The following is a 27,424-nucleotide window of genomic DNA, read 5'->3' as shown; positions in this document are numbered from 1 at the left end:
GGGATTTAGAACTGAAAGAAATTAGGACTAAATCACATGACTACGCTTTGAGCAGAAAGTGAGACATACATGGCTATTTAAGAATTTCTGGGATTCCTCTATATTCTATTCTTCAACAATAAGGGCTTCTAGGACCATGTCACTCTAGCGATGCTCTCCTGCCATTCATTTCTATTATCCAAAGGAAAGAAGATGATAAAATTAAAGGAAAATAATGCCCAAATGACCTTGAGACAACTGATGTACATTTTACATCTGCTGGGATGGGAAACAGAGAAAGAAAAACAAACAAAACAAAACAACAAACAGAAACAAAGCTCAGAAATACATCATTCTGCTTTCTCTGGCTCTGATTTTGGATTAATTAGTTATTATTCAGATTACTTAGGGACAACTAACCTTCCTCGCATTTACCTTTAATGAACAGGTTTGCAATTTCCCTCTGTGTTAACAACAAATCTTTAGTTATTATGTTTAAGAACGTCAAAATTTCCATTTAGATTAACAAACCAACTTGCCTGATTAAAAATAAGAAGTCATTGTGCTTTAAAAATGTTTGCTATGTCTTAAGGGCTTTAGGAATAAAACACATTTACTTACAACATTCATTTAGTTTTAAACAGCCAAGGTAACAATGCTTCACTTTCATTTATGACAACCTACCCATCATTTCAACCTCCTTCTAGAATTTTACAGCTTTATTGAGTCATAAAAGCTTTATTATGAGGCTACTGTTTCAGTGCCCAGGAAGCTGATTAGAAAATTAAGAATGAAAGAAATTGTGTGTGTTCCCAAAGTGATAATCTGTTGAAGGACATAGGCAGGATTTGACAGCAGCAGCTGAATTTTACTGACTGGTAAGTGCATTGTCTTTTCTATAACTGGCAGACTTGGTCCCTTTCATTTTTTCTTAAAATTTCTGATTAATGTGTGTTTTCTCTATTGCAAGGATGTAGAGAATATATTCTCCTTGTCTGGTTCATTTTCTTTCAAGTTTGTTATTGTAACTAATCTTGGACAAGGCCTTCTTGTCATAACTTTTCATGCCCAGGGAAGCTCCCAGGCCTCTGTGCAATTCTCCTGACTGGTGCCTGTTACCAGGTGGTCAGCTTGATTCCTACACTTGTGTTATGAGTGCGTGTGCATGGGAGGCACCTTAAGACTTTGACTTGGAGTCTTTTGGTGCTGGCTTTACAGGAAGACTGCTTGATAGTTTATAGAGAGTATGGGTGGTGTCAGGTAAAATACACCAGATACACTGGTTTGTTGGTCTCTAGTGCCTGTTATGTGTGAAAGAGAGACACACAGAGAGAGACAGAGACACATACACACACAGTTAGAGGTGTGTGCATGTGGCTTAAAGGGTAAAAGATAAAAGGTAAAGGGTACCCTAATATCCTTACATGGATGTGCTTGGGAAGGCCAAAGAGGGGAATCACATGTCCTCTTCTATTACTTGCCACATTATTGTTATTATTATTATTATCATTATTATTTTAGATATGATCTCTTTCTGAACCTGTTGCTCATTGGTTTTTCTGGGTTGGCAGCCAGGGACTGCTCCCCACCCCAAGAATCTTCTGTTTCAACCCCTCATTCCATTCACTAGCACTGGGTCTGTAGCATTCTATGACCAGAACTAGCTTCTTACATGAGCTCTGGGTACGCAGACTGAGTTCCTCATCACCCTTAAACTACTGAGAAACCTCTTTAGCCCCAGGACATTGAACTTCTAATTTTCTTTAATTGTCTAAAAGCTTGCAGACAGTAGACAGAGAACAGTGAGCCTCTGTGCTCATGAGACTCACTCTTAGAATGTTGCCCAGCATCTCTCCCCTCTTCTTTCGCATGTTTATGTCTTCCCTTCAAAAAGCTGCGCATGTATTCCTAAATTACCTTCAGTTGATGTTTTCAAATTTGGTTGGAAAGCAAATTATTTCCTTTCTAATAGATTTACAAGTAAATTACTATTTATATAAATTAAGCATTTCACAAAATTCTCAGACATTAAAGAAATGAAATCACTAAGATTGTTAATGTGCTAAAATTTAAAGCTATCCATAGAGAGACCAACTCATATATATTTCAATTTCACATAATTTTGACAAATTTTTGGCAAATAATGTTTTAAAATTTTACTTTAATAGGAACAGCTGTCTTCTCTGGCTTTCATAAAAATAATACTAGTATATCTTTATTCATTTCGCATATGTTCTTTCTAAATATATATAGGTTCAGTGGTAAATTTGGTAATATTTAATCTTAGTGTTGATGAAATTAGAATTATACATTTATATTTAGAAACTGAAAAATTATTTCAAAAGATCCATTTCATAAGAAATTATATTCCACATTAAGCTCACTAGAATGAAATTTCTAAGATTTTTTTTTAGGAGGTAACCCTTAGCTTGCTACTAAATAGTCATTTCTTGGATATAGATTATATTCAAGTGACATAGAATATTTAAAGATTATTCCTTTATCTGTTTTACATGTTTATAGTCTTGCTTTTAATCCTCACGTGCTATAGGCAGGCTATCTACTTGGATCTTAAATTAATTACTTTTATTATTGTGCCCAGATACCTGACGAGAAGTAACTTAAGGGAGAGTTTATTTTAACCCGTAGTTTGAGGGTTAAAATCCATCACAGGACAGGCATGGTTGTCAGGGTGACTTTCAGCAGGAGCTTGATGTTATTTGTTTATACCTGGGCTGGTCAGGTCTCAGTTGTGGACTCCATAACATGGTTTGTGATACTTCATTCAGGCCTGGTCTTTTCTCTCTATGGAAAGACACTCACAAGTACAGCCAGAGATGTGTCTCCCTGAATCCATAATCAAAACAGTTTGACAATGAAAAATAAATAACCATCCTATCTTATTAGTGAATATGATCATTTTTTCTTGGTTTGGGAAGTTATGTTATCTGAAAAGCACATAACAAATTTGTAGCATAAGAATTTTATTTTATTTTTTATGGATAATGCCTGATAAAGTTGATAACTTTATTATTAAATATTATACCACTCTACAGCTGGAATTTAATGTGGTGGCATTTTTAGATTATTGACTTGGTCTTAATTAGAAATAATAAATATTATTTAATCTTTCCTTTAATCTTTCATTACAGGGAGGATATTTGATTTTAACAGGGCTATTTTCATGGTCACTTTATTATGCTTTTATCATCACTTAGGATGTGGAGGCAAGCATGACTATGCATAACATCACCAAGAATATCCATCTACACACTATCTGGGAAGCTTCAAGACCCTTAAGCAAGGGTGCTATGTGATGAAAAGATTTCCGAGTGACCTCTCACAATGCTCTGGATTCGTTGCACCGAGTCTGGCAGCTCAGTCATTCCCACGGGCTTTTGGATGAGTATTTTTCTTTGTCATAGTTTGTATCCATCTTTTATATGAAGTTTTGAACAATAATCTTTGCTATGACCTTTCTCCTTCTCTGTCTCTCTCTCTCTCTCTCTCTCTCTCTCTCTCTCTCTCTCTGTTTTTAGGATTTGTGTAAGTATGAATTCATGTGTATGTAAGTGCAGAGGCACAGACACCCCAGAGCATGTGGCAAGGTCTGTGGTCAGGCTTCACATTGCTCCTTGTTTTAAATACAAGGACTTTCCTCTTGTTCATTGATGTATATTCCAGGGCTATCTGCCCCTGGGATTCTCCTGTCTCAGGTTCATATCTCCCTGTAAAAGTATTCTGGTATTACAAATGTGCAGGCTGCCACATCTGGCTTCTCATGTGGGTTTGAGGATGTGACTCCAGGTAGTCAGGCTTGCACAGAAAGAGCTTTATCCACTGAACCATTTCTCTAGCCCTTCTCTGATCTTTCAACAGATGGTTTAACTACTTTTATAGGAGTAATTACAACAAGAATTGCTGGGATTTCTTCATTCCTCACCCAGCTTAGGAACCCCAAACTACTAGTCTATCTTTGTATGGTCTAAGTTAAGACTTATTCACATATTTTCCCAAATTATAAGCAGGGTAGGATCCTTATCACCTTCTGAATAAAACCTGGTCCCTCAGCATTTCTTTGAGGATTTCCTTATTCATTAATTAATATTCTCTATATAAATAAAATGATTTTAATTGTCACATACATTTGCTTTTCATGCTTTTAATCAGCTCTGACATATTTCTTATAAAAGGTTATAATAATTCTGCTTTAAATTTTCATTTATTTATTTATTCAGACTGGATCTCACTTTGTTGTAATGGTGGCCTTATATATCACCCAGATTAGCTTCAAACTGCCGTATAATCCATGTATCTCAGCCTTCCAAGTACTTATAAATCAATTCAGAGATGTCATGACTACATCAGGCTCTATCTGTCATCCTTTATTTTCAGAGAACAACAATACTTTTGGAAAACTCAAGAAATCTAAGTGTTTTTTTTTTAACCATAAAGGGCATAAAAGAGTCACATTATTCTTTCCACACATTATATTCAATAGAGAAGTGAAATATCTATCATTTTACCTTACATCAAGTGTATGGCTTTTTTTTTTTAAGCTTGTAACCAGACCCAAGTCTATGACTCGATGGATGGGTATTTTCTTGGAAAGGAAAATTAATTGTATTGTTAAATATAAGCACAGTGGCAATATTGAACCAAGTCTAAAGCACAGGGCCAGGCCACTGGCTGTATGAGCATCAGTGATGACAGAAGGCCACATGGATGAGAGTATCTTTAAAAGACACACTAAACATTTTGTTTGGGTCCTGAGTAGAAAAGCCAGTGATTCTCAATCTTGGGTTGAATGACCCTTTCAGGGGTTGAAAGATCCTTTCACAGGGGTCACCAAAGACCACTGCAAAATACAAACATTTACATTTCGAGTCATAGCAACGACAAAATAACAGTTACATTATGGTTGGGGGTTACCGTAACATGAGGAACTCAATCTGTGACATGAACTCGGTTGCCTACTCTTTGATCACTTTCCCCTGGTAGAGCGACCTTGCCAGCTCACAGAGGGAGAGGATTCAGGCAGTCCTGATGAGATTCAATAGGCTAGGGTCAAATAGTAGGGGAGGAGGACCTCCACTATCACTGGACTAGGGGTGAGGGAGAGGGGGAAAGAGGGAAGGAGGGTGGGACAGGGAGATGAGGGAGGGGGGTTACAATTGAGATACAAAGTGAATAAATTATAAATAATAATAATATTACAATTAAGATACAAAGTGAATAAATAATAATAATGATAATAATAATAATAAAAAGATGAAACAAAACAAAGCAGAAAACCTTACAAGTAAAGAAAATTAAATAAATTTTCTTTGGGATATGGGCTTTAAAAGTGATCTCAAAATTAATCAAATAAACTTGGAAAGGGGCAGGGAGGAGAGGAGGGTAGGAAGGTGGGATTGGGAGGGAAAGAGGGAGTGGGATACAGCAGGGATACAAAGTTAACAAACTGTAACTAATATTAAAAAATAAAAATTAAAAAATTAATCAAATAAAGTAATCTGATGGGTGAAAAAAAAAGGTCACAGCATTAGGAAGGTTGAGCACCGCTGGAAAAAGTATTTAATATTATCAGCAATCATACTCAATCCCGTGTAAGTTGACACATACTATCTTGCCCACTTAACTATTATTTGATTGCCATGTGCAGATTGATATGACACCCTTAACTAAAAAATCCCACATTCTCCTTACATTGCTAAGCGTCTTTCAGTGCAATTTCCTCATAGATGTAGCCACATTTGTGTAGCGTATTCTTTGCCCCCCAGTAAACTTATGTCTTATTTTTTTTATCCTTTTTAATCACTGTCAGTGAATGTGAACAAATAAAACAGAGAAGTCAAGTTATTACATTGAAGAGGGATCCTTGCACTTTTGACCATATAATCTAAAATAATTATTGGCAAAGTCTACCTCTCAGAAATGATTCCCTAGGCACATTTAATAATGTATAAGCATATGCACGTGTGACGTGCTTCTAACATAAAAGCCATAGTTCAATAATGTCTCTTAAAATAACCTTAATTTTGAGACAGTAGATTTTATATCGCTGTTATTCAAATGATGCGCTTTAAATAGACAGAATTTAGTATACCTAGTAAAAAATTGAGAAAAACACCATAATGTCTTTAAAAAAAAAAAAAACTGCTGTTGCTTAGAATACTGCATGAACAATTCCCATCTGCAAATGGTTATTTATTGCTTAGTTATTTTTAGAATATTTTTTTGGATGCATCTCTCACAGTAGCCTCTGGGCAAACGTTCAGGGTTTAATAATTGGTTTTCCTAGTATAGATTACACACAACATAGAAGACAACATAAACACAGGATGTGCATCCGCATACGTCAGTGCAGAAACAGGCGCAAATAAACAGGTGTATCTTCCGTCCAGAGCTGAACAAATCATGGGGTGATAGAACGATTCCTTAAAGTGAAAGAACTTGTGTTCTTGTCAGTAACCAAGGGCCCACTTCTTTATGCGGGGCAGATGGTTTGTTTCTGGGCTGTGCCTTGTGTCTGTAACTTTTCATGAGGCTACAGTATTTGTGCTCTGAACTGGAATTATTAGCTCTGAAGAAAATTAAAAACATAAAGTGCTGCAAAATTTCAATGCATGATTGTAAACTAGATACCAGTGTGGAATGTGTAAATGCTTTCAAGCATGCTGAATATCACACTCTGGGCATGTGTAAGCCCTTAGCCTCTTCCAAGTTGTTTTTGCTTGATGGTTGTTTGTTCTGTGACAGATTTTTACTATGTAAGCCAGGTTGTCTTCAAACTCACAGTGCTCTCCTGTCTGAACCTACTGCATGCTAGAATCACAGGTATTCAGTGCTGTCACTGTTTTCTGTTGCTGTGGTGAAACACTGAACAGCAACAACAACAACAAAATACAGAAAGAAAAGAGTTATTTATCCTTCAGGTTACAGCTGATCATGGAAGGAAGCCAAGGCCACCCCTCTCTGTTTTCTGGCTGAAGAGATACAATGTGACCACTTGCCTTGTGGGTTTGCCTCCCTGTCTTCCTTGAATTCAAACTGTGAGCCAAAACCAATACTTCTTTCCTCCAGTTACTTTGGTTAAGATATTTTATCAAGGCAAGAAGAAAAGTAACTAGTGTATTTCTGTTTAGAAAATCTCATCTTGTCTATGCCACCAAATGAGTGACTCTTCCAAGGGTCTCTTCTTTTCTGGGGGTAATGCAAAGGAGAAAGGGGGAGTGGGATGGTGGCAGAGAGGGGAGAAGGAGGGAGGGGCACCGTTCAGATACAAAGTAAATTAAAAAAAGGAAAAAAGGTAATTAATTATACTGTTATCCCAGGAAATCTCTTAAGAATGTGACTAGTGCTTTTATAAAAGAAGCCCCTTAGAGCAACCTTACTATCTTTACCATGGAGAGACTTAGCTAGAAAGAGCCTTTTTGAACCCAGAGGTGGTCACTCAGTGAATACATACATTGCCAGAATAGTGTTCTTGAATTTTTAAGCCGGCAGTATTGTTAGAAGTAAATTCTGTGGTTTGTAAGTCACTAAGCTGCTGTATAAACTTCAGTGTGCTGTAGTAAGAAGTGAGTATACCTTTCTGAATTCTTGAAACCTGAGCAGCGTATACATAAGATATAATAGAACGGGAAATGAGGGTGAGCAGTCCCTGGAAAACTTCACTATGAGTAACACCTAGCCTTGTAGCTCACGTGGACTGAGAACAGTGGGCTGCCTTCTGCCTGTGAATCTGAAAGGGGTGGCATGGAAACAAGTTTCCTGGTTCTTTCTCATCCTCGCAACGCTTCAGTGCTTTAGAACTGGAGAGCTGAGGATCTAGAATCCGAAGATAAAAAAGTAGTGGTCTCCATTCATTTCTCCCCAACAGACTTAGTTAACTTCCTTCACTGATACAGACCTCTTTTTTGGATCCACAACCTGGGTCAGATACAGTGTCTGTTTCCGAAGAAAAAGCAACCTGTTTTCAGCAAAGTGTCACAGGCTTGTTGAAGAGGCAGTGAACAGTAAACTGAGCATTGCTATTCACTTGGGACCAGGATGCACTCATCAAGGAGAGCAGAAGCACTCATAAAGGACTCTGCTAAGTCTCACCGGCCTCCCATTCTGCTTTGTGCACAAGAACCTCTGCTGCCCTTTGCACCATTCTCCATAAACAAAGACCTCATGGAGCGAGCTTGAACATTTGTGTCATGAATGGGAAACTTCAAAGTCAAGGATAAATTATTTGAGGTAATGAGTAAGCGTGGAGGTGGGGAAGCTTCTAAAGTTTTGAACAGCTGATGACTAAGAGAGGCAAATAATAATAATAATAATAATAATAATAATAATAATAATAATAATAACTTTTCTAAACAAAAGAAAAGTTTAGAACTAGTCAAAGGAGAGATTTTGTAGGCCATAAAATAAATAAAAAAAAAACCAAACCTTTCTGCTCACTATGTAAAATTCTAAACAATCCATAAGACTATGAAGGAGAGAAATGGAATGATACTTATTTTATAAAATAATACTTAAGTGGGCAAAGTTCATGCTTATGTCTGCATGTGTGTGCGTCTGCCTCTGCACATGTGTGTGCTGGAATGGGGACAGAGAGCTAAAAAGTGCAGCGTGTGTGTGTTTGCGCTGGAATGGGGGAAGAGTGCTGAGAGAGGGGCGCGTCCTTTCCAGCAGCTCCACCCACTCGTGCTCCGTGCTCCAGCACCAGGAGCCAATATATTCTGCACAATAGCCACTGTAACTCTCACAAGTCTCCACACTTTCTCTTTTCCCTGGAGGTTCTGGCTTGTTTTCTCTGGATTGGATGCTGTTAGTTCCTCTGTACTCCAGACGCAGTGTTTTAATATCGGCATCACAGCACAAGTTGTCTCGCTTTGCAACCAGTCCATGAATCTGTGCCAGTTATTGGCTTGCATGGATATGTGTGCGTAGACTATGTGCCATCGCTGTCACCGAGTGCAGGCTCCGCCCACATTGCAAAGTCACACATATAAGGCCTAGTTCTGCTACTATAAGTCAGACAACTTTTGCCAAAGTTATATAACCCATGTAAGTCTCAAATTTTTACACAATAGTGACAGAATAGTATCTACTATTTGAAGTGTTTAGTCGTACACGTGGAGAACTTTGAATATAATCAGTTATAAGCTGGTCACTCAATGATTATTACATGCCATGAGCAAATATTCAATAAATATTCATTCTTTATCCCTGATGGTTATCTTAATTAGAGTAGCTTCTATTCGGCTGCATTATTGTTATGATTTTAGTAGTTGCTCTTCCCGATATCTAAGAAATAAAGATGTTTATAAGGATTTCAGGTCTTTAAGTGTTTAAAACTTTCTGGGCCATAATAAGAATAAATAGCCAATGACACATAGAAGCATAAGTCACCAAGTTTCTGTGTGATCCAATTAAGACATCTAAGCTTTGATACAACCATTATAATTAGTACATTATTCAATGTACTAACTCTCTCGTCTTTCAACTCCCTGGAAGCATTCCATAGCTAGTGTGGATTGTGCTCAGAAATTGCTTCTGTAAACTGGTCCCAAGATCTTATACCCTATGCCCTCAGTCCTGACTCTACCATCTCCCCCCTCCTCCCAAAAATATCCTTCTGGTGGTTCAACAGTAAGTCAGTCATGTGCTTTTGGCACTGGTGAGACTGAACAGTGACCTAGTCTGTTTCGGAAGTGAGAGTGACCCCTTTCAGTTTTGGAGAAGTCAGTCTTTCCTGTTTGCTGGAATGACGAAACACCCAGCTTCTCCAAAGCTGGATGAAGTTACCTTTCTCTTTCTCCACCTACAACCAAAGCCAGGGGTGGGGAAAGGGTGGGGTGGGAGTGGGGCGTGTTCCCAGGTAAATTTATTTGTGACATAATCTGGGGGGGGAGGGGAGGGTTGACCGGAAGAAGAAGATAGGAAAAACAGACCACACACCAGTTTTTATTTGCTTGTTTTTTTTCCCTCCTCACTAATAATAATTCAGAACCCCCCCTCCATTATTTAAAAATTTAAACAACGAAAGCAGTCTTCCAGGTGTCTTTCCCTGCGTCAGCAGCGACTAGGTGAGTACAGTGTACACAGAGCATATCTATAATTCAGCTCTGGAATATTTCCCTTAATAATTAATTGGGAATCACAAAAGAAGGAAGCCCAATAGAGCCCAAGAACAAAGCTGCCTGCGAGTATGGAAACCCAGGTGCCAGCCGACCAGACCAGGTCGGATCTGCTCCAGCAGCTGGACCTGTGTTCCATGCTGCTTACTCGATCCCATCCGGGGTGCTGAGGGAGATGCCCTGAGACCTGAACCTGATCATCAGCTGGATCTAACTGTCTCTCCAAGCTAAGCCTTCTTTCCTGAGGATTATTCGACATTGTCTACCCATGTCTATGTCCTAGAGACATTTCACAAACTAACCATTCCTGAAACCACCTAAAGTTCATCTGGGGTGGGGCTCCCTTCCTAGAGACACACTTAGCTGCTCAGGGGCACCGTAAGGTGGAATACGAAAAATAAAATAAAATAATAAAAAAGCAGATGGCTGGTTAAAGACAGGGACACGAATATAAAGCCTGCCCAATGCCCCCACATGGAACCTCAATTATTTTTGCAGCAACAGTTTGACAGAGGGGTCACGGCAGCTTTTCAAAGCCTCCAGTCTAGGCCGTCTTACCAGTTTCTTCATAACCCTCCAACCTCCCTTCCTGTTGCGACTTCGTCCTCCAGGGCGCAGTAGCCTAACCCAGGGTCAGACTCCAGATCTGACCGCTCTCAAATACATGGGTGAAGTTGATCTTTCTCGGCTGATCTGCAGCGGAGGCTGTGGACTCCAGTGTTCCAAGAAGGCTGAGACTAGGGCTGGGGTGTACTCATAGGGGAAAATAAGGGTTCCTGGACCTGCAGTCTCTCCAGATACTGAGCCTGAGCCCTACTCGCGCGCACTCTGGGGGGAAAGAGAGGACCGGTGCCAGAGGAGATGAAGAAAGATCAGGGTAGGGCGGGAAGCCGCCCCAAGCTATCCACCCCATTTTCCGGACTGCATCTCGCCTCGAAGAAGTCCCTCTTCTCAAGGCACCTGTGCGGCAGTCCTGGGCTTGTCGTATTCCAGCTCCTACCAGACACATCTGCCTCCGGGATTTGCTCCTGGCTTGGGGGTTGATAGCCAGGTGCTCCTGGGACGGTTTCCAGAAGCTAAGCAGTCGTGGGGCCTTGGGCCGACGGGTGGGGTCGCAGCGTCGTGACTGCGCCCGCCCAGCCACGCGGGGAGGCGCCCCTGGTGACAGCCCCAAAGGCCACACCCTCGGCCCGGCCTGGCCCCGCCCCCGCCCGTGCGCGCTGGCAGCCTGGGGAGGCGTGTGCTCCTCCTGCAGCCAGCAAGAGAGCAAGACTGGGATGGATACTGAAGAAATCCAGGCTTAACAAGTGATCGCTGCTGTCTAGGATTTTGACTCTTTTTCGGGGAGAACCTTGACCTCCGTTCCCAGCCCAGGTCTGCTGTGCCGAACTCCAGAGGAACCAGAAAATTCCGGGGTCTACTGGGGCGTCCCCAATCTCCATCACTGGGCTCCAGTAATGAGGACTCTGTGACACCCCCCCACCCCCAGCCAAGGCGACAGAACTTGTTCCGTGGATATTTGGGATCTTCCACCTGCCAAACCCGAGTGATTTCTTGAACTGCGCCCCCACCCTCAATGATTCTGCCCCTCCTCCAGCTGTTGCAGCTTGAGGGGGGGGGGGAACAAATCTCCGGGGGGATTTTTCTCTATTTTTATTTTTCGCACTTGGTGGGAACGGTAAGTATGATACCTTCCTTATCTTTCCTTCACCCTACTCTTTCGGCTGTTGAGAAACTGTGGACATCTGAGGAATAAATAATATCGAGAATGTGACAGAAGGACATGAATGGAAGGAGGTTAAAAATAAACCAGGAGGTGGGAGAAGGGAGGTGCAGATGCTACGCGGCTCTCTGGGGGCAACCCAGAGGATGGGGCGAGTGCGCCCTGCTTAATGTGCCAGAGCGGGAACCCAGGTCTGGAGGCCAGGGCGCAATTAAAGATGTCGTTCCCCAGTGAGGTGGGGTTTAGATTCAGCATCATTTTCGTTTTGCCTGATCCCAGCCTCACCGTTCCTCTCTCGTTTGCGAACAGCTGATGAGCGGGTCTGTATTGCTGCCTCTCCCAAGATTAGGATGGCATGCATTTTCAGAGTGTTTGAGCAGTCTACAGGGACTGGAGATATGGTGTGTTTTGAAGTATGTGTTTTCTTGGTGTTGGCTTTTCTGATTCTATTACCTTTTTTTTTTTTAATTTTTAAAATTTGTCCCCTTTCTTTCTGCCTTTCTTTCAGATCTGGTTGAGGTACCACCCTAACACAGTTGCAGGAATTAGCATCTAGAGAGGAAAACAGCCTTGTTGTTGTTGGGTAGGAATGGAAGAGGGATGCTTGGCTGCTGTTTGGGAGCATAGAGACAGGAATAGGTGCCTTGCAAAATCCTATTAGTTTAACGGTGTTAAGAAAGGAGGGGGAAAGCCCCTATAAAGGTTTCTTGCATAAAGTCTGCTTGATTCTCCTAAGAATACCCGGAGAAAGAGATTTTAAACCAGTTTGGTTTGTTGGAAAAATGGTTTGATGGTTTTATCTTTCTTTCTTTCTTTCTTTTCACTTTCTTCCCTCCATATCCCATTTCCCCCATGCCTCCCTTCTTCTCTGCCTTCCTCCCTACCCCCTTTCTTCTTTCTGTCTCTTTAGGCTTTAAGATAGTAAGGTAACTAGTGGCCAAATGAAAGGAAAATAGTTTGCTTTTTGAATGTGGAAGAGTGAGTTTGAAAAAATAAAACAATAATTAATAAGCCCAAATGAATGAATTAGAAAGAAATTACTGTGGCGCATAAAGAAGGTAGTTCTAGAGCTTGTAGAATTAACAGTGAGCTGGAAGACCCTCTAACTCATGACCTTTGCCAGAGTTGCTTGGGTAGGAGATATATCTGCACTTTTGCAAATATATGGGCATGTCAGTTTTTCAGGACTCAAGAGGTATCTATACAAACTGTTTGTGGGTGTTGAGAAGTTGAACACAGTCTATTTGGACTGTGCCAGTCTTAATGATGTTGGCTGATAAGATATAGTGAATGTAGCCATAGGGCAGTTTTGTAAGTAAGGCCTTGGACACCTCACCATGTTAAACACTTCCGAATGTAAGATGATGTGACAAGTCAGACAGAGGAGGGGGTTTCACCAGAGATAACTTCTGAGGTGTATTTTCTGGTGTTTTAAGTGCCAATCAAGGATGTGTGTGTGTGAGATGCCCCGCGTTTGCCATTTCCCTGCTTGTCATTTAAGCTATGAGACCAGCATCAACAGCAAAGAGCAGCAGGTGCTCAAGAGTTGGAGCCTGTTATTGGCTTCAGAAAGCCATTGCTCTCATGCTGCCCAAGTGTTTCCACTAATAGAAGCTGGAGGATGCCCTGAATTTTACCTGTTATCGTCGTTTCCAATTCCCTAGGTTATTTTCTGTATTCTTAGAAGTCCTCTTGGACAAAGTAAATGGAAGAAACAGGAGACCTGAGTTAGGAGCAGAGGGTTTCTGAAGTGCTGGCTGAGGAGATGAAGCTAATGGACTTAGGATAACAAAGTCAGAAAAGAGGACCAGGAATAGTACACTGTCTACCAGGAATGGTAGACAAGTTGGGGTCTGCAAAAATGCGGGGTGAATTGGAGAATGAGAGAGCAGGATACAATTAAAAGGGGTGAAGGGTGTACTCCACACACATCAGAAGAGAATATCAGGTGAACATGAAGGCAGTTCAAGGAGAGGAGATGGTTACTAAGAGATGTGGGAACTGAGATTTGCTTCTAGGCTGTGGGTGGTAGGGAGTATTCAGAAAGCTGGAGTAGAGAGAAAAAACACAACAGGGCCATGTTTCATGGAGTCAGAGAGTGCCATTTTCACATAGACATTGTCTAGTGTTTTAGTGGCTTATATGTACCCAAGTTCCATCTTTCCCTACTTCTGACAGTGGCAAAGAATGTGAATGTTGGGAGTGGGTAGATAGACTGCAACCTAGCTTCATGTTGTGTTATGCATAACTGCTGTATCTGTTGCCATTCATTATGTACAAGACAGCGTGCTGTCCTGATAGCATCCTTGATCTCAATTGGTTCTTACTAATGTGGGGTAGAGGGCAGGAATTACGCTATCTACATTTTATAGATTAGGTAACTGGTGTTTGTTCAAATAGTAGAGTCTAAACTGAAAAAATAAATGGTTTCTCTCATTTCTTTAATCTCGAGTAAAGACAGAAAAAGAAGAAAATGGAAGGGTACTTAACTCAGCAACATTTTATGAGTGAAAACTTCAAAGAGAATTCCTTGAGATAAATGAATAATGGAAAGCGCTGTAGAGTCACAGCACTGCTGTTGTGGAATGAAGGGGTGCTAGCGTTGGTGAAGGGGCGGAGGAAAGCAAGAACCGTGTGGGTTGAGAATGGACAGAAGCAAAATAAATGAGTTCCAACAAAAAATAGACTGGTCTGAACTAATAACCAAAGAAGAAAGCAAGATGGATGTGGAGTGGGAGAGATTTTAGAGCAGCCCGTCCTGAGCTGGAAAAGTTATGGTCTTCTGGTGTGTGTTTCGTGATTTGCCTGAGGACAGGAGAAGAAGTGTATGTGGAGTAAAGGGCTGTTTGCTCTCTCTGGTTTGATTCTTTTTATTTTTCTCCTGTGCTTATTTCCCATCCCTCTTCAGGTGAAGTGCTTCTTCTGAATGATTCTAGCCAAAGGATGCTCTTCCCTTCTTCATTTCTATGGAGACCTCAGTGTTGAGATTGCCTCTCCTGGAACCTTACCTTCCACCTTCTCTACCTTCCAAGGTCTTTGCCTCTATCTACAGTGTGGCATTGTCTGTGGCTCCATGAAGCCTTTGATGACAGTAGAGGGAGAGCCTTGGAAATCGTCCTCATAGACAGAGCAGCAATGGCTGGACATATTTTAAGCCCCGTTTTAACATGGGTCAAGCCATCACTAGAAGGCAAGTGCTAAGACTAAAAACTTAATTTGCATTTTATTTAAATTGGACGGACTGGGCTTTGGACAATTTCCACGCAGGAAAAAAATATATTTCATTTTCCAGGCACAACTTCTGGCTGTCAAATACTTGCTGCCTTTGAGTTTTGTAGCGTCATCACCGACCACATCCCAGACATACTTCCAGATTTGAACATCTACCCCAAAAAACGTAGGTGTTTGGGAGACTGCATCATTTCATGACTTATGTTTGAGGAGCACTAGGCTGTTGTCTAGACTAGGCAAGCTCTGGAAAGCAACGCTGAATCTCCGAGAAGAGAGAGCATGGGGTGTGCTGATTTAAAAACAGAAAATGCAAAGTTGGACTGAAAATATCCCAAGTCTTCTAAGCAATCTGCTTAAGGCTTCCAAACTTACCTTAATTTGGTAAGAAAATAAGCTGCCCTATTTTTCTTTCTTCTTCTCTTACGACTGGAACCAGCCATTTCCCAAAAACACCACCATGGAGGTTGCAATGGTGAGTGCAGAGAGCTCAGGGTGCAACAGTCACATGCCTTATGGTTATGCAGCCCAGGCCAGGGCCCGAGAACGGGAGAGACTTGCTCACTCCAGGGCAGCTGCTGCTGCCGCCGTCGCAGCTGCCACAGCTGCTGTCGAAGGCACTGGGGGTACTGGTGGAGGCCCTCACCATCACCACCAGACGCGTGGGGCCTACTCCTCCCATGATTCTCAAGGTAGCCGAGGTAGTCGGAGGAGGAGGCGTCAGCGAACTGAGAAGAAGAAACTCCACCACCGGCAGAGCAGTTTTCCTCATTGCTCGGACCTGATGCCCAGTGGCTCTGAAGAGAAGATACTGAGGGAGCTGAGCGAGGAAGAGGAAGACGAGGAGGAGGAAGAGGAGGAGGAAGAGGAGGGAAGGTTTTACTTTAGTGAAGATGACCACGGGGATGGGTGTTCCTACACAGACCTGCTGCCGCAGGATGATGGGGGTGGGGGTGGCTACAGCTCAGTCCGCTACAGTGACTGCTGTGAACGTGTGGTGATAAACGTGTCTGGTCTACGCTTTGAAACCCAAATGAAGACTTTGGCCCAATTTCCAGAAACTCTGTTGGGAGACCCTGAGAAGAGGACTCAGTACTTCGACCCTTTGCGCAATGAGTATTTTTTTGATAGGAACCGACCAAGCTTTGATGCCATTTTATATTATTACCAGTCAGGAGGCCGCCTGAAGAGACCAGTCAATGTCCCTTTTGATATCTTCACCGAAGAGGTGAAGTTCTATCAGTTGGGAGAAGAAGCCCTGCTCAAGTTCCGGGAAGACGAGGGCTTTGTGAGAGAAGAGGAGGACAGGGCTTTGCCAGAGAATGAATTTAAAAAGCAGATTTGGCTTCTGTTTGAATATCCGGAGAGCTCCAGCCCTGCCAGGGGCATAGCCATCGTATCTGTCCTGGTCATCTTAATCTCTATTGTCATCTTTTGCCTGGAAACCTTGCCCGAGTTCAGGGATGACAGGGATCTCATCATGGCCCTCAGTGCAGGTGGGCACAGCAGGTTACTGAATGACACATCGGCACCCCACCTGGAGAACTCAGGGCACACGATATTCAATGACCCCTTCTTCATCGTGGAGACAGTGTGTATTGTGTGGTTTTCCTTTGAGTTCGTGGTTCGATGCTTTGCCTGTCCCAGCCAAGCACTCTTCTTCAAAAACATCATGAACATCATTGACATCGTCTCCATTTTGCCTTACTTCATCACTCTGGGCACTGATCTGGCCCAGCAGCAGGGGGGTGGCAACGGCCAGCAGCAGCAGGCCATGTCCTTTGCCATCCTCAGGATCATCCGTCTGGTCCGAGTATTTCGGATCTTCAAACTCTCCAGACACTCCAAAGGCCTGCAGATCCTGGGCCACACCCTAAGAGCCAGCATGCGGGAACTGGGCCTTCTTATCTTCTTCCTCTTCATCGGGGTCATTCTCTTTTCCAGCGCTGTGTATTTTGCAGAGGCAGATGAACCCACTACCCATTTCCAAAGCATCCCAGATGCATTTTGGTGGGCTGTGGTGACCATGACAACTGTGGGCTATGGGGACATGAAGCCCATTACAGTGGGAGGAAAGATCGTGGGGTCCCTGTGTGCCATTGCGGGTGTCTTAACCATTGCTTTGCCCGTGCCGGTGATTGTGTCTAACTTTAACTATTTCTACCACAGAGAGACTGAAAACGAGGAACAGACCCAGCTGACACAAAACGCAGTCAGTTGCCCATACCTACCTTCTAATTTGCTCAAGAAATTTCGGAGCTCCACTTCGTCTTCCCTGGGGGACAAGTCAGAGTATCTAGAAATGGAGGAAGGGGTCAAGGAATCTTTATGTGGAAAGGAAGAGAAGTGTCAGGGGAAAGGGGATGACAGCGAGACAGATAAAAACAACTGTTCTAATGCAAAGGCTGTGGAGACAGATGTGTGAATCGCTCTCTCCACCTGCCACTGCTCCCCCCATCTCCAAATATATTCATACATAGAGTGCAGTTATGAAAATGAAATATGCAAATGATTGCACTGCATACAGTAGTCCGCTGTTTAATGGTAATACATGGCATAATTGTGACTAAATTTGTATTGCATATCAAATAAACGATACATCTTGGAGAAGAGGGAGGCTTAAATAGAGCAGATCTATCTTTATATTTTTTAATAGAATGCAAGAATTTTGCACATAATGGGAAAATGTTAATAGTAAAGATGGTCCCAAGGAGAGAGAGAGTGTGTGTGTGTGTGTGTGTGTGTGTGTGTGAGAGAGAGAGAGAGAGAGAGAGAGAGAGTGTGTGTGTACATGGGCGTGTAAGTAACTTGTCAACATTGTTGGGAATTGTGACGTGATGGGAAAAGTTGGCATTCTGAAGTATTTACTATGTAAGAACTAATGAATTTGAAAAGTCTTTTACCAGTGTTTTAATAATATCTCTTATGTCTTTGGATTCTGTAGTTGTTTTTTTAGAAATTGTAAGAATTACTGTGTAGAAAAAAGAGAAAGTAAATTATTTAATAGAATATAGGTCACAATTTAATCTTGGATTTAATTAAAGTTTATTTTTAACTGGAAATTAACTTTTGAAAAGGCTGCAGGGGCCTTTAGAAATTGATTATATTTTATTATTAATTTTGGGGAGATATAACAGTAAATGCCTAACATTCTGGAGGAAATGTAACAAGCTTTGTTCACAGGTCTTAATACTGGATTTTTTTTTTCTTTTGCACTACTTTCTATGCTGAAGCCCGAGAGAGACTTCATACTGTGAATGTTTACTAATGCACCACTCAGTTCAATGACAATCACTGGAAGAATGGTTTCTTCGTCTCATTTACCATTGTTTTACTTTTGTGGGACTAACGACCACACAGACAACAGCACACGATTCATGTTTTAAAATCTGAACAACTGATCTGCAAAGGGACAATGGAGCAAAGATCAGCAGCTGAATCTTTTGAAATTGGTTTGTTACAGTGATGCTTCAGAAACCATACTATTTTAAATATTCTTCTGCCTTTTAAGCCCAGAATAATTTAACCAAAGTTATTGCATGCACAGAAAGAATTCTTGAAGAAATAAGGCACCCAGCAGCAACAGCAATTATGGCTTAAGATTTTTTTTATTAAATATGCAACAAAATGCTAGATTTAAGTCCATTTTGTGTATGTGTGTATGTGTGCAGCTACAAAAACAAAACAAAACACTAAATGTGGGGATTCACCTTACATGTTAAAGCACTCTGCTAAATCAGATCTAGGGAAGAATTGGTTTCATTATCATTATCATGTTTATAAAGGGGATTTCTAGGAACTGTACTTCCATTTAGCTCATAACAGGTGTTCTTGAATTTGAGGTAGCAACAAGGGAATGAGCCTTGCAACACTGTATCATGAAATACAGCTCAGACCACTCAACATAAACATGTAAGAGGCCTTACCATCCAGTTTAATAAAACGAAACAAAACAAAATATTTAGAAATGGTTGTCCTGAGCATTGTGAAGAAATCCCAAGCCAACTATTTCAGCCAAAATAAACACAAGTGTGAACAAAAACTAGTAAACCAAAAACAAACAAAAAAGAAACACCCCACCCTACCCCTCAGTTTTCTCACATGCTCTTGGCCCAGAAAAATCACTAGATACGTTTTACCTCTTCTTTAATATTTGAAATGAAAAGAATTCCAGTAAATCAATACCTTTTTTCCTGTCTTTTCTTTACAGTTATGGGGAGGGAGACTTTACTAGTACTCCATCTAGAGAAGGAAAGGCAGCAAGCAGTGGAGGTGACTGAAAGACTTAGTCGCACCTTGTGATTTGGGCTCCAGAGATGACATTCTGATTCCAACACACCGTATTAGAGAAAAATGTAATGAGCCTTTGACAGGCATGGCCATGACCCCTTTGTAAAAGTCATTTAAACAGGTTTACACCTCATTTTTTTTTTTTAAGGAATAGAAAAGCGTGTTAAATCACAGGCTTAAGGAAAGCAAAGGAAAGCTTGAGAACTCTGAAATGGCTAGTTTCATGCAAATTCTTGATATGATTTCTAAATTATTCAATGTTTCTCTAGTATAGGTCACTTATTTGGTGTTTTGTAGAAGTAACAGCAATACTTTGTGTTAATGAAGGAAAACACTGAATTCCTCTCTATCTTTGACAGCCCCTTTCTAAGAAAGAAAAGTTATAGTAACTTTATTTGGTGATGTAGATTATATTTATAATTCCAAGACTTCATGAGCTACAGATAATTAAGAATCCTAGCGTGTATTTAATCTTACAAAGATTTTTTTAAAAAAGAAATTGATGAAATTTCTAGTCATATGACTTCAAACCAAATATTATTAGAATGTCATTCAAAGTGTGTTTTCCTCCATGCAAAATGCATTTATCTTGATAAGAAACTTTGAAGCCCCTTGCCTTGAGTGTGGGCATTTCTGAATGAAGCACTTCTTTATGTGAAAGGGAGGCATTTAGTGCAGTTGTGAATTAACTTCAGATTCCCAAGTTCAAGCTATATGAAATACTTTCCAACCCTTTGTGCAGATTTCTAACTGGGATAAAAGCTGCGGTACAAACTTATTTAGGAATATAATGTGTGAACTGCAATGTCGTAGAGGTCCCCATACAGGTTCACCGTACAGGGAGAAGAAAATGAAGCGATCCCATTCATGATCAGGATGTTTAGGGTCAGAGGTCTTTACCAGATGAGGAGTGGAGGGAAAGTTTTTGGAGTTGTCCAAAAACTTCTGCTTAGGGTCAGAGGTCTTTACCAGATGAGGAGTGGAGGGAAGTTTTTGGAGTTGTCCAAAAACTTAATTTCATCTTAATAAGGACTTTTTTCCCCCTCAGGTGGATGCATTGCTCTTTCTTGAAAACTCCTGGAAAGGAAGCAGTGATGCCTAATGGTTATGGGGAAGAAAGGGCAGATAGATATTCTTTTCACTTCTATGAAAGGAAGCTAGTAGGTGCCAGAAAAATGACAACTGCTCCCAGGAGTCATGAGAGCTGGTGTTTAGCTGTGGACAGCCTATGCCATTTGATTTTTGTGGTTCATTATTTCTTTCCTTCCCTTTTAGGGTGAAAATTGGCATGTTGGGGTACATTGTTATTTGGTTGCTTTCAGTACCCAAATGCTAATGTGGAGTCAGATGATAACATCATCTGCATAGTTCCGGTTTCTTTAAGTACAATAGCATAATATTTGCAATCATTGTTACATTAACTGAAAAAAAAAATATGAGTTTGAATATTTTTAAATATAACCTAAACTGAGTGAATAGGATGTATTTTGAGGCCTTTTATTCTACAAATTTATAAATGGGAGGAATTCAATTAGTGAAAAAATACATCCTCTGTCTCCAGTTGAATACATTCAATGAAGGTTGGTAAGTAAATATTTTTATTTCTTGCTTTGTCAAAGAACAGTGTTGTCAGAGAGTTCTGACCTGTGTTGAGAACTTATTTTTTATGCTTAGACACATGTAGTGTTTCACAAGTGCTTTTACATTCCTTGTCAATTTTGTGTTATGCTGGGCCATTGAAGCTTTATAAAACAAAACAAAAACCCTTTTCATTAAGCATACATATGTTTAAACAGAATCCAAACTATGAATAAGATATATCCAAGGAAAATATACAGAGTTAGCACATGTGATATCCTAGTTCAAAAAATGTCATTATTAATTAATGGAAATTAGTTTTCATCATACCTAAATAACAGCAGCAGTATCCAGCTTTTTAGCAGAATCAGAAACGGTGTTGTCCATTGCTAATTTTCAGGGTGCTTTTGTACCTGTCATATGAATGTCATTACTAAGAAAAGTGGAAATACATGTAGGTTGTTTTTTTTTTTTTTAAGTGCTCCTGTGGTGATGTGATCCTGTGCACCATGAAGAGTGTAACATCCCTTTTTGTGTCTTTTCTTTTTTTATTGATACAGTTTAGAATGGTTACGGGTTGTCATTCAGTGACAAAAGGGCCTGTTCCAGGAAATCTTCTTGACCCAAAAGTCATTCTGAATTCTGCAAGGAACACTTGATGTGGACAAAAGGTACCTCTTGACTTTCCTGCTGGAAAAAAAAAAAAAAAACCAAAAAACAAAAAACTTCCTTCTATGTATAGAAATATTCAGACTGATGAAGCTTTTCTAGGTTAGACCAAAATCTTGCTTTCTAGTATTGAGGTCTGAATGCCTATTTGAATGAACAATGATGGAGTAGTTTTTGTTCAAGATCAAAGGAACCAAAGCTATTTTTTTTTTTTTGCATTAACTGGGAATATGTACTTCTGAAAAGTAAATTAAGATTAGGACTTGTGATAGGAATTTTATTTCTGGCTTCGTTGTCTGTTTCCATAGCAGTCCTGATTCCTCACACTATTGTCTTCATAAAAGTATGCTAATATTCATCAGGCCATCTGGCCCAATTTGAGGTGCAGAAAAAAAATCATCATTTTGGGGGTGGGGTAGAAATATTAACCCCCGGTATGACTTGTTTGATTTGAAGAACATAGCTCATGTTCATCCTCTGAGGCTCTAAGCATGCCCTATTCAGGCTTCAGGATCAGAGTGGTTTTAGAAGGCCAGTTCAGTGGTCCTTAGGCAGCCTTATCTTCCTGGAAATTATACACTACAATTTATGAGCCACAGTGGGGCTGACCTAAGCTTTAGTTTGTTTCCATTTGCTGTGACTGGTGTCCTGAAATGTGAATTTGTATAGAGGTCACTAGCATCTAGATGACTTTGGTATTTGATCTAGAAATAGTTAATTAACTCTTGTTTTTGGACCTTGGAGTGCTCTATTTTGTAGATTATTCATAGTTGGTTCGTCTTCTGGGTCTGCCTTTAGCCATGCTCTGATTTCAATTTTTTTATGGATATATAGACAGTTTGGGAAGACGCAAAACCATGAAAGGATAGGGTGATAGAGTGTGTAGATCTGAACGTTGTACCACAGACCTTTAATCCCAGTGCTTGAGAAGCTAAGGAGGTCAGCAGTTCAGGAAAAGCCTGAGGTACAAAAGGGATTTCAGGGATACATACCAAAACCTTTACTCAAAAGGCACAGTGTAAAGAAACAAAACAAACAAAAAACAGAAGCACCAGAATTAGAGAAATGAGCAAACCCTAACTGTGTGGCTAAGTCTGGTGAGATAGTGAAGGGAGTTAATTAGGGTTAAATATGAGATTACACAGGTCAGTTTTGTCATGGTCACTATGGTTTTCAGAGATAATGAAAAGTTGACTACTCTAGAGGATGACGTAACACAGAAACTAGCTTCAGATGAAATATACAGGTTAATATTTTCTGTGAAGTGTCAGGTGACATGTCAGCCCACCTTAGCAGTCATCTAGGAAAAACCAGTAAATATAAAAGATGGTCTGTCCTCTTCTAGATATTAATATTATGCAGAAATGTGCTTTGTTTTTTAAAATCCATGTATCAAGAGAGCAGAGACATTTTTGTGCACAGGTTCATAAGTTACTGGTTTTTGGGGGTCTGTCAGTTCTAAAAGCAATCAAAGCACATACATATACTGATTCTGTGACTATTAACTAAAGCAGGGCTAGAGAGTTTTACCTGTTTCAGAGGAACCATGTTCACATATCATACATTATTATATTGCATGTATTATGCATTTTATTCTGCTTTTATTAGGGCAAAATACGTATCAGCAAATCAGTAGTCTAGGTATGGCAGAAAGACAAACTGGAGTGTAAAGGTGAAATTTTCCATTAGTAGGAAAATATGTGCTATAGAGAAACGGTGATATTTGAGCGCTGAAAACCTTTCTTTAAGCTTTAAGTTGGATTTTGTGTCTTAGACCTATAATGACGTTAGAATTAACCTCTGAGGAAATTTCCATGGGGAATGGAGACATGGAATGTTGGTCTCAGGAGGAAAGCTTATTTTTTATGAGACATTGCAAATGCTTATTTTTACTCACATTTTTTCCATTCTGTAAAAGATGCATATGGAAAGGAAAGGAACTATGTTTCTACCTAGCATTTCTCTAGAAATAGATTTACCCTAAAGCCATTATCTTTCTTGTAACTATTGCTTGTTGTGTCTCCCCGATTGTCCCAGGTTTAATTATAGCATTAAAAAGTTTTACATTTTTGTTTCTGGAGCAAGTCCCAAACCTCTCTTAGTCTCTGAAGGTATTCACATAAAATAGTTGGAGAATATGGGCTCTTTTGTAATACCAGGTGATAATTATATGAATCCTTACCCAGTCATGATAAGGACCATATTAGCTAGCTTGGAAGATGCATGCTGTTCTATTTATAAGCTGACTACGCTTGCACTTGAATGGATTGGTGATTTCCCCAAAGAACACTCATGGCGTTGATAGCACCTGAGTGAGTCTTTCTTTTCCTTCTCAATGGTAGGGATCATGATCCAAATGTGGCTTTCAGTTGCTGTCAGGCAGAGGAGGAAATAATTAATGAGGCTCTCTGTGGACTGAAGTCTGTGAAGAGGTTACTGACTCCCCAGGGGGTGCCTTTGGATTAAGATTTATTTATTTATTTGCTTGCTGTTTCTGGTTGAACCCAAATTTTAATAAGTTAGTGTTTATTTTAAAAAATATTTTTAATATTTCTTGAGAATTTCATACACTGCATTTTGATCATACTCCCCCTCCTCTATCTTCTCTTAGGTCTATTCCCCCAGTCCATAACACCCAACTTTGTGTTCACATTAAAAAATAAAACAAGATCAATTAGTGCTACCTATCTATTCTCAGGTATATGCTGTTCGAAGAAATGTGTTTGACCAACCAGGAGCCGCCCTTAAAGAAACTAGCCATCCTCCCAGAAGTTTTAAATTTTAGGCTGGTTTTCTTAATGCTAAAATGAGGTTTGAGAAAAGTCGCTAGAAATTCTGAGCCTAATCCTATCTTATTAACCCCAGGCATATCTCTAGCTAATTATTTTAAGAAATTAATATATTTAGAAGGTGCAATCTTTAATCAGAACTTTTAATTTGGGGAGATATTTAGCCTAGAATAGTGACTTATTTATTCATTCTTCCCGAGGGCATAATGCAATCCCTTTGTATTTTTGTGCCCTTTTCCTTGACTTTCAACATTATATTTAAATTGGTAGATTTCATTCTAAACATTTTGTCTTTTCAACAAAGTAAAAGGCACTGAATGTATTGATTGGATGACGGCAAGTGTATTTGAGACCTTCTTTTGTAACATTTTGTTTTTGGTCTATTTTTAAGCTGACTTCAGTAACTATGAAATACAACATAAGATGTGCCTGTTGACTATATCCTAGTGTTCCGATGCTGTTGGACTGTTAGAGTTCCTTTTCCTTCTGAGTAGCTCTAAGTGACCTCAGAGTTCTTGACCAGTTTCTGACAGAATGGAATTAGGGTCTAGGACCAGAGCCAACCGGGAGACAGGTGGAGTTGGACGCAGGTGGGCAAGAAGCATGGAGCGATGCCTAAATAAAGTCATCAATTTGTGGGAAGGATCAGCTAGATCAGCCTAAAAAAGCTGCATTTTATAATGCTAATTATAATATATATATTTTTTGCAAACCCAAGGTATCCAGAAGAATGTGTTCCTCTAGGCATATGGCTATGCATGCCCCACTGTCACAATGCTCTGCTTTCTGTCTCCCAGAACACTTACATTCAAAAGCTACACCTGCTGCAACAACATAAGGATAAAACTTATTAAATCTTGTCAAGGATAAAACTCACTTTTCTCTTCTGCAAAAAGGTTTTTCACATCCTTGAAAAGATTGACACTTGGGCGCTGGTCATGAACTGATACTGAGATAAGTAACCAACGGAAGCACTGGGATAAACATCATTAACGAGGAGCTGTGTGATGTGTTTATATTGGTTATTACTTGTGTGTAATACATGGAGGAATGGAGAAATCATAAAAACTTGTACAACCTAATTAGAACTCTGCTGTCACATGCTCCTTGCTGATTTAGCTGTCACAGTGACTGTTTTTCATCCACCTAGAGACAAGGTGTCATTCCACTACCAGAATCCACATATTTCACAGGAATCCAGGCAGTGTGAGAAAGAAAGGGTTGGATTAGACAGATGAGCATAAAGCCACATACAGTATCTCAAGGTGTGAGTCATCCTGTGATGCCAGCCTATTTTTATTCTCTCAAGAGATCGAGAGGAATCTTTTAGATAGGAGCAGCTCTCTTTAGGAATTACCGTTTCTTTCTTGTAGCATGTTAGGAGGTAAATCCTACCTTCTTCATTGCTAAAGCAATGCTGACAATCACATTCTGGAAGCATTTTCCCCCCTTATTTCAATTTTGAAAAGTCTCAGTTGCATTCTAACCTTTGCAAGAGAGATTAAAAAATCATCTGACTTTAAATTTTTGTTGTTGTTATTGCTTTCCTGAAGGGGGTTAGTAATGAGTAATGGTGTAACATTCTAATATATGTTTAAACCAAAGAAACAGTAAAACATCCAGAAATGTCCTTTTTTGTTTTCTTTTCAACAATTCACCTTGTTACAAAGCATTTTTTTTTAACGCTGAAGAGATAAAGAAAATACTTGGCTTCCCCACTTTCCCAGGACCCCACCTCTGGTCAGACATCATTACTTCCACCTGAGCCTAAAATATGATGGCTATTGCCACCCCCTGCTCACACAGTTCTTAGCAGGAGCTATTTGTGTGTGATTTAAGTAGATGTCTTGCTATTTTATGAATCAGGTCGTAGCAGTGCATATCCAGAGAGCTCCCACTGTCACCTGCATTGTGGTTATATTCTGTTCCCTTATTATGCTAGATCTTTTCTGCCTATTACTGAACAGCTGGAATTTTTGAACCAGCTGGATGATTAGATTTTTTTTTCCCTCTTGTTTTCACCCAGATGCTTTATAATTGTGTACAAACAATCCTGGTCTGGAACAACTTGGAAACATAACAACAATAACAACAACAAAAATCTATTCTGATACAGTTATTATTAGGTATTGGATCACAATTAAGGGAAGTTATGGATGTCTGTTGCTTTATAAACATGCTATTCAGTTTGTCAGCATCATTTTGATTCCTAGACAACGATGTTGATTTACCAACTTTTAAAACACCTCTTGCCTTATACCTTAGGCTACTGAAATGCTGTTTGTTACATTGATTGGCTTAAGGGGGGCTGTTTGTACACAAGAAAGGTGCACCTGAATTTTCCACTGAGGGCTGACAAGAGGAGCTGACAGCAGGCAAGCTATAGTCTCTCAGTCTATTTTTAGGTTAGTCCCTTTGTGACTGACTTCAACCCTGACTGAGAAGCTTGAAATTCAAAGACAATGAAGTGTGTTCTATTATGAAGATTTTGAGAATTATATACCACTATATGGTAGGGAAAATTTTAATTCTGATACTGTTTGTTGGTGTCCTACCCAGGATAAAATTAGAAGAAGAAAAAAAAACTATACAGACTTCTCCTTACCCAGATTTTTTTGTCCCCATAGATGTTCCTTAAATGCAGGCTGGACTATGCAAGATGTACTAAATCTTCAGAAATCTACAACTCGGTGCATGGATATTTGAAATATGGGCAAATTTGTTTTTGTAAAAGAGCTTTTTTGCCTATTTTTCATTTTTTTAATGCTTTCCTTCCTCTTAGAAGCTACCTACATGTACGCCAGTGTCTAGTTTTTTTGTTTTTGTTTGTTTGTTTATTTTTGGAGCTTGAATTGCCAGGCTATCATGATGAAATGTCACTTGAGAAAACCATGACTTCTTTCCTAAAATGTACTTTTTTTTTGACAATAGCTTCTGAATCCACAGTGTAGTAAATAGTCCTAAATCCAATCTGAATAGCTTACTTTTCTTTCTTTCTTTCTTTCTTTCTTTCTTTCTTTCTTTCTTTCTTT

At 40.0% G+C, this 27,424-nt stretch overlaps 1 protein-coding gene across 1 annotated transcript; it reads left to right on the top strand.

The window, feature by feature from the left end:
* Window positions 1–11,721: 11,721 nt before the first annotated feature.
* Kcna4 (potassium voltage-gated channel subfamily A member 4) lies at window positions 11,722–18,074 on the top strand. Its single transcript, XM_055604156.1, has 2 exons — window positions 11,722–11,793; window positions 14,747–18,074. The coding sequence occupies exon 2, from the start codon at window positions 15,527–15,529 to the stop codon at window positions 17,489–17,491; it is 1,965 nt and encodes a 654-aa protein (XP_055460131.1). The 5' UTR covers window positions 11,722–11,793; window positions 14,747–15,526; the 3' UTR covers window positions 17,492–18,074.
* The last annotated feature ends 9,350 nt before the right edge of the window (window positions 18,075–27,424 follow it).

The sequence above is a fragment of the Psammomys obesus genome, unplaced genomic scaffold (assembly GCF_907164565.1).
Source record: "Psammomys obesus unplaced genomic scaffold, mPsaObe1.curated_primary_1811, whole genome shotgun sequence".
Taxonomy (NCBI): domain Eukaryota; kingdom Metazoa; phylum Chordata; class Mammalia; order Rodentia; family Muridae; genus Psammomys; species Psammomys obesus.
Note: the sequence above shows the minus strand (reverse complement) of the source record. Positions and strands in the feature narration are given on the sequence as shown.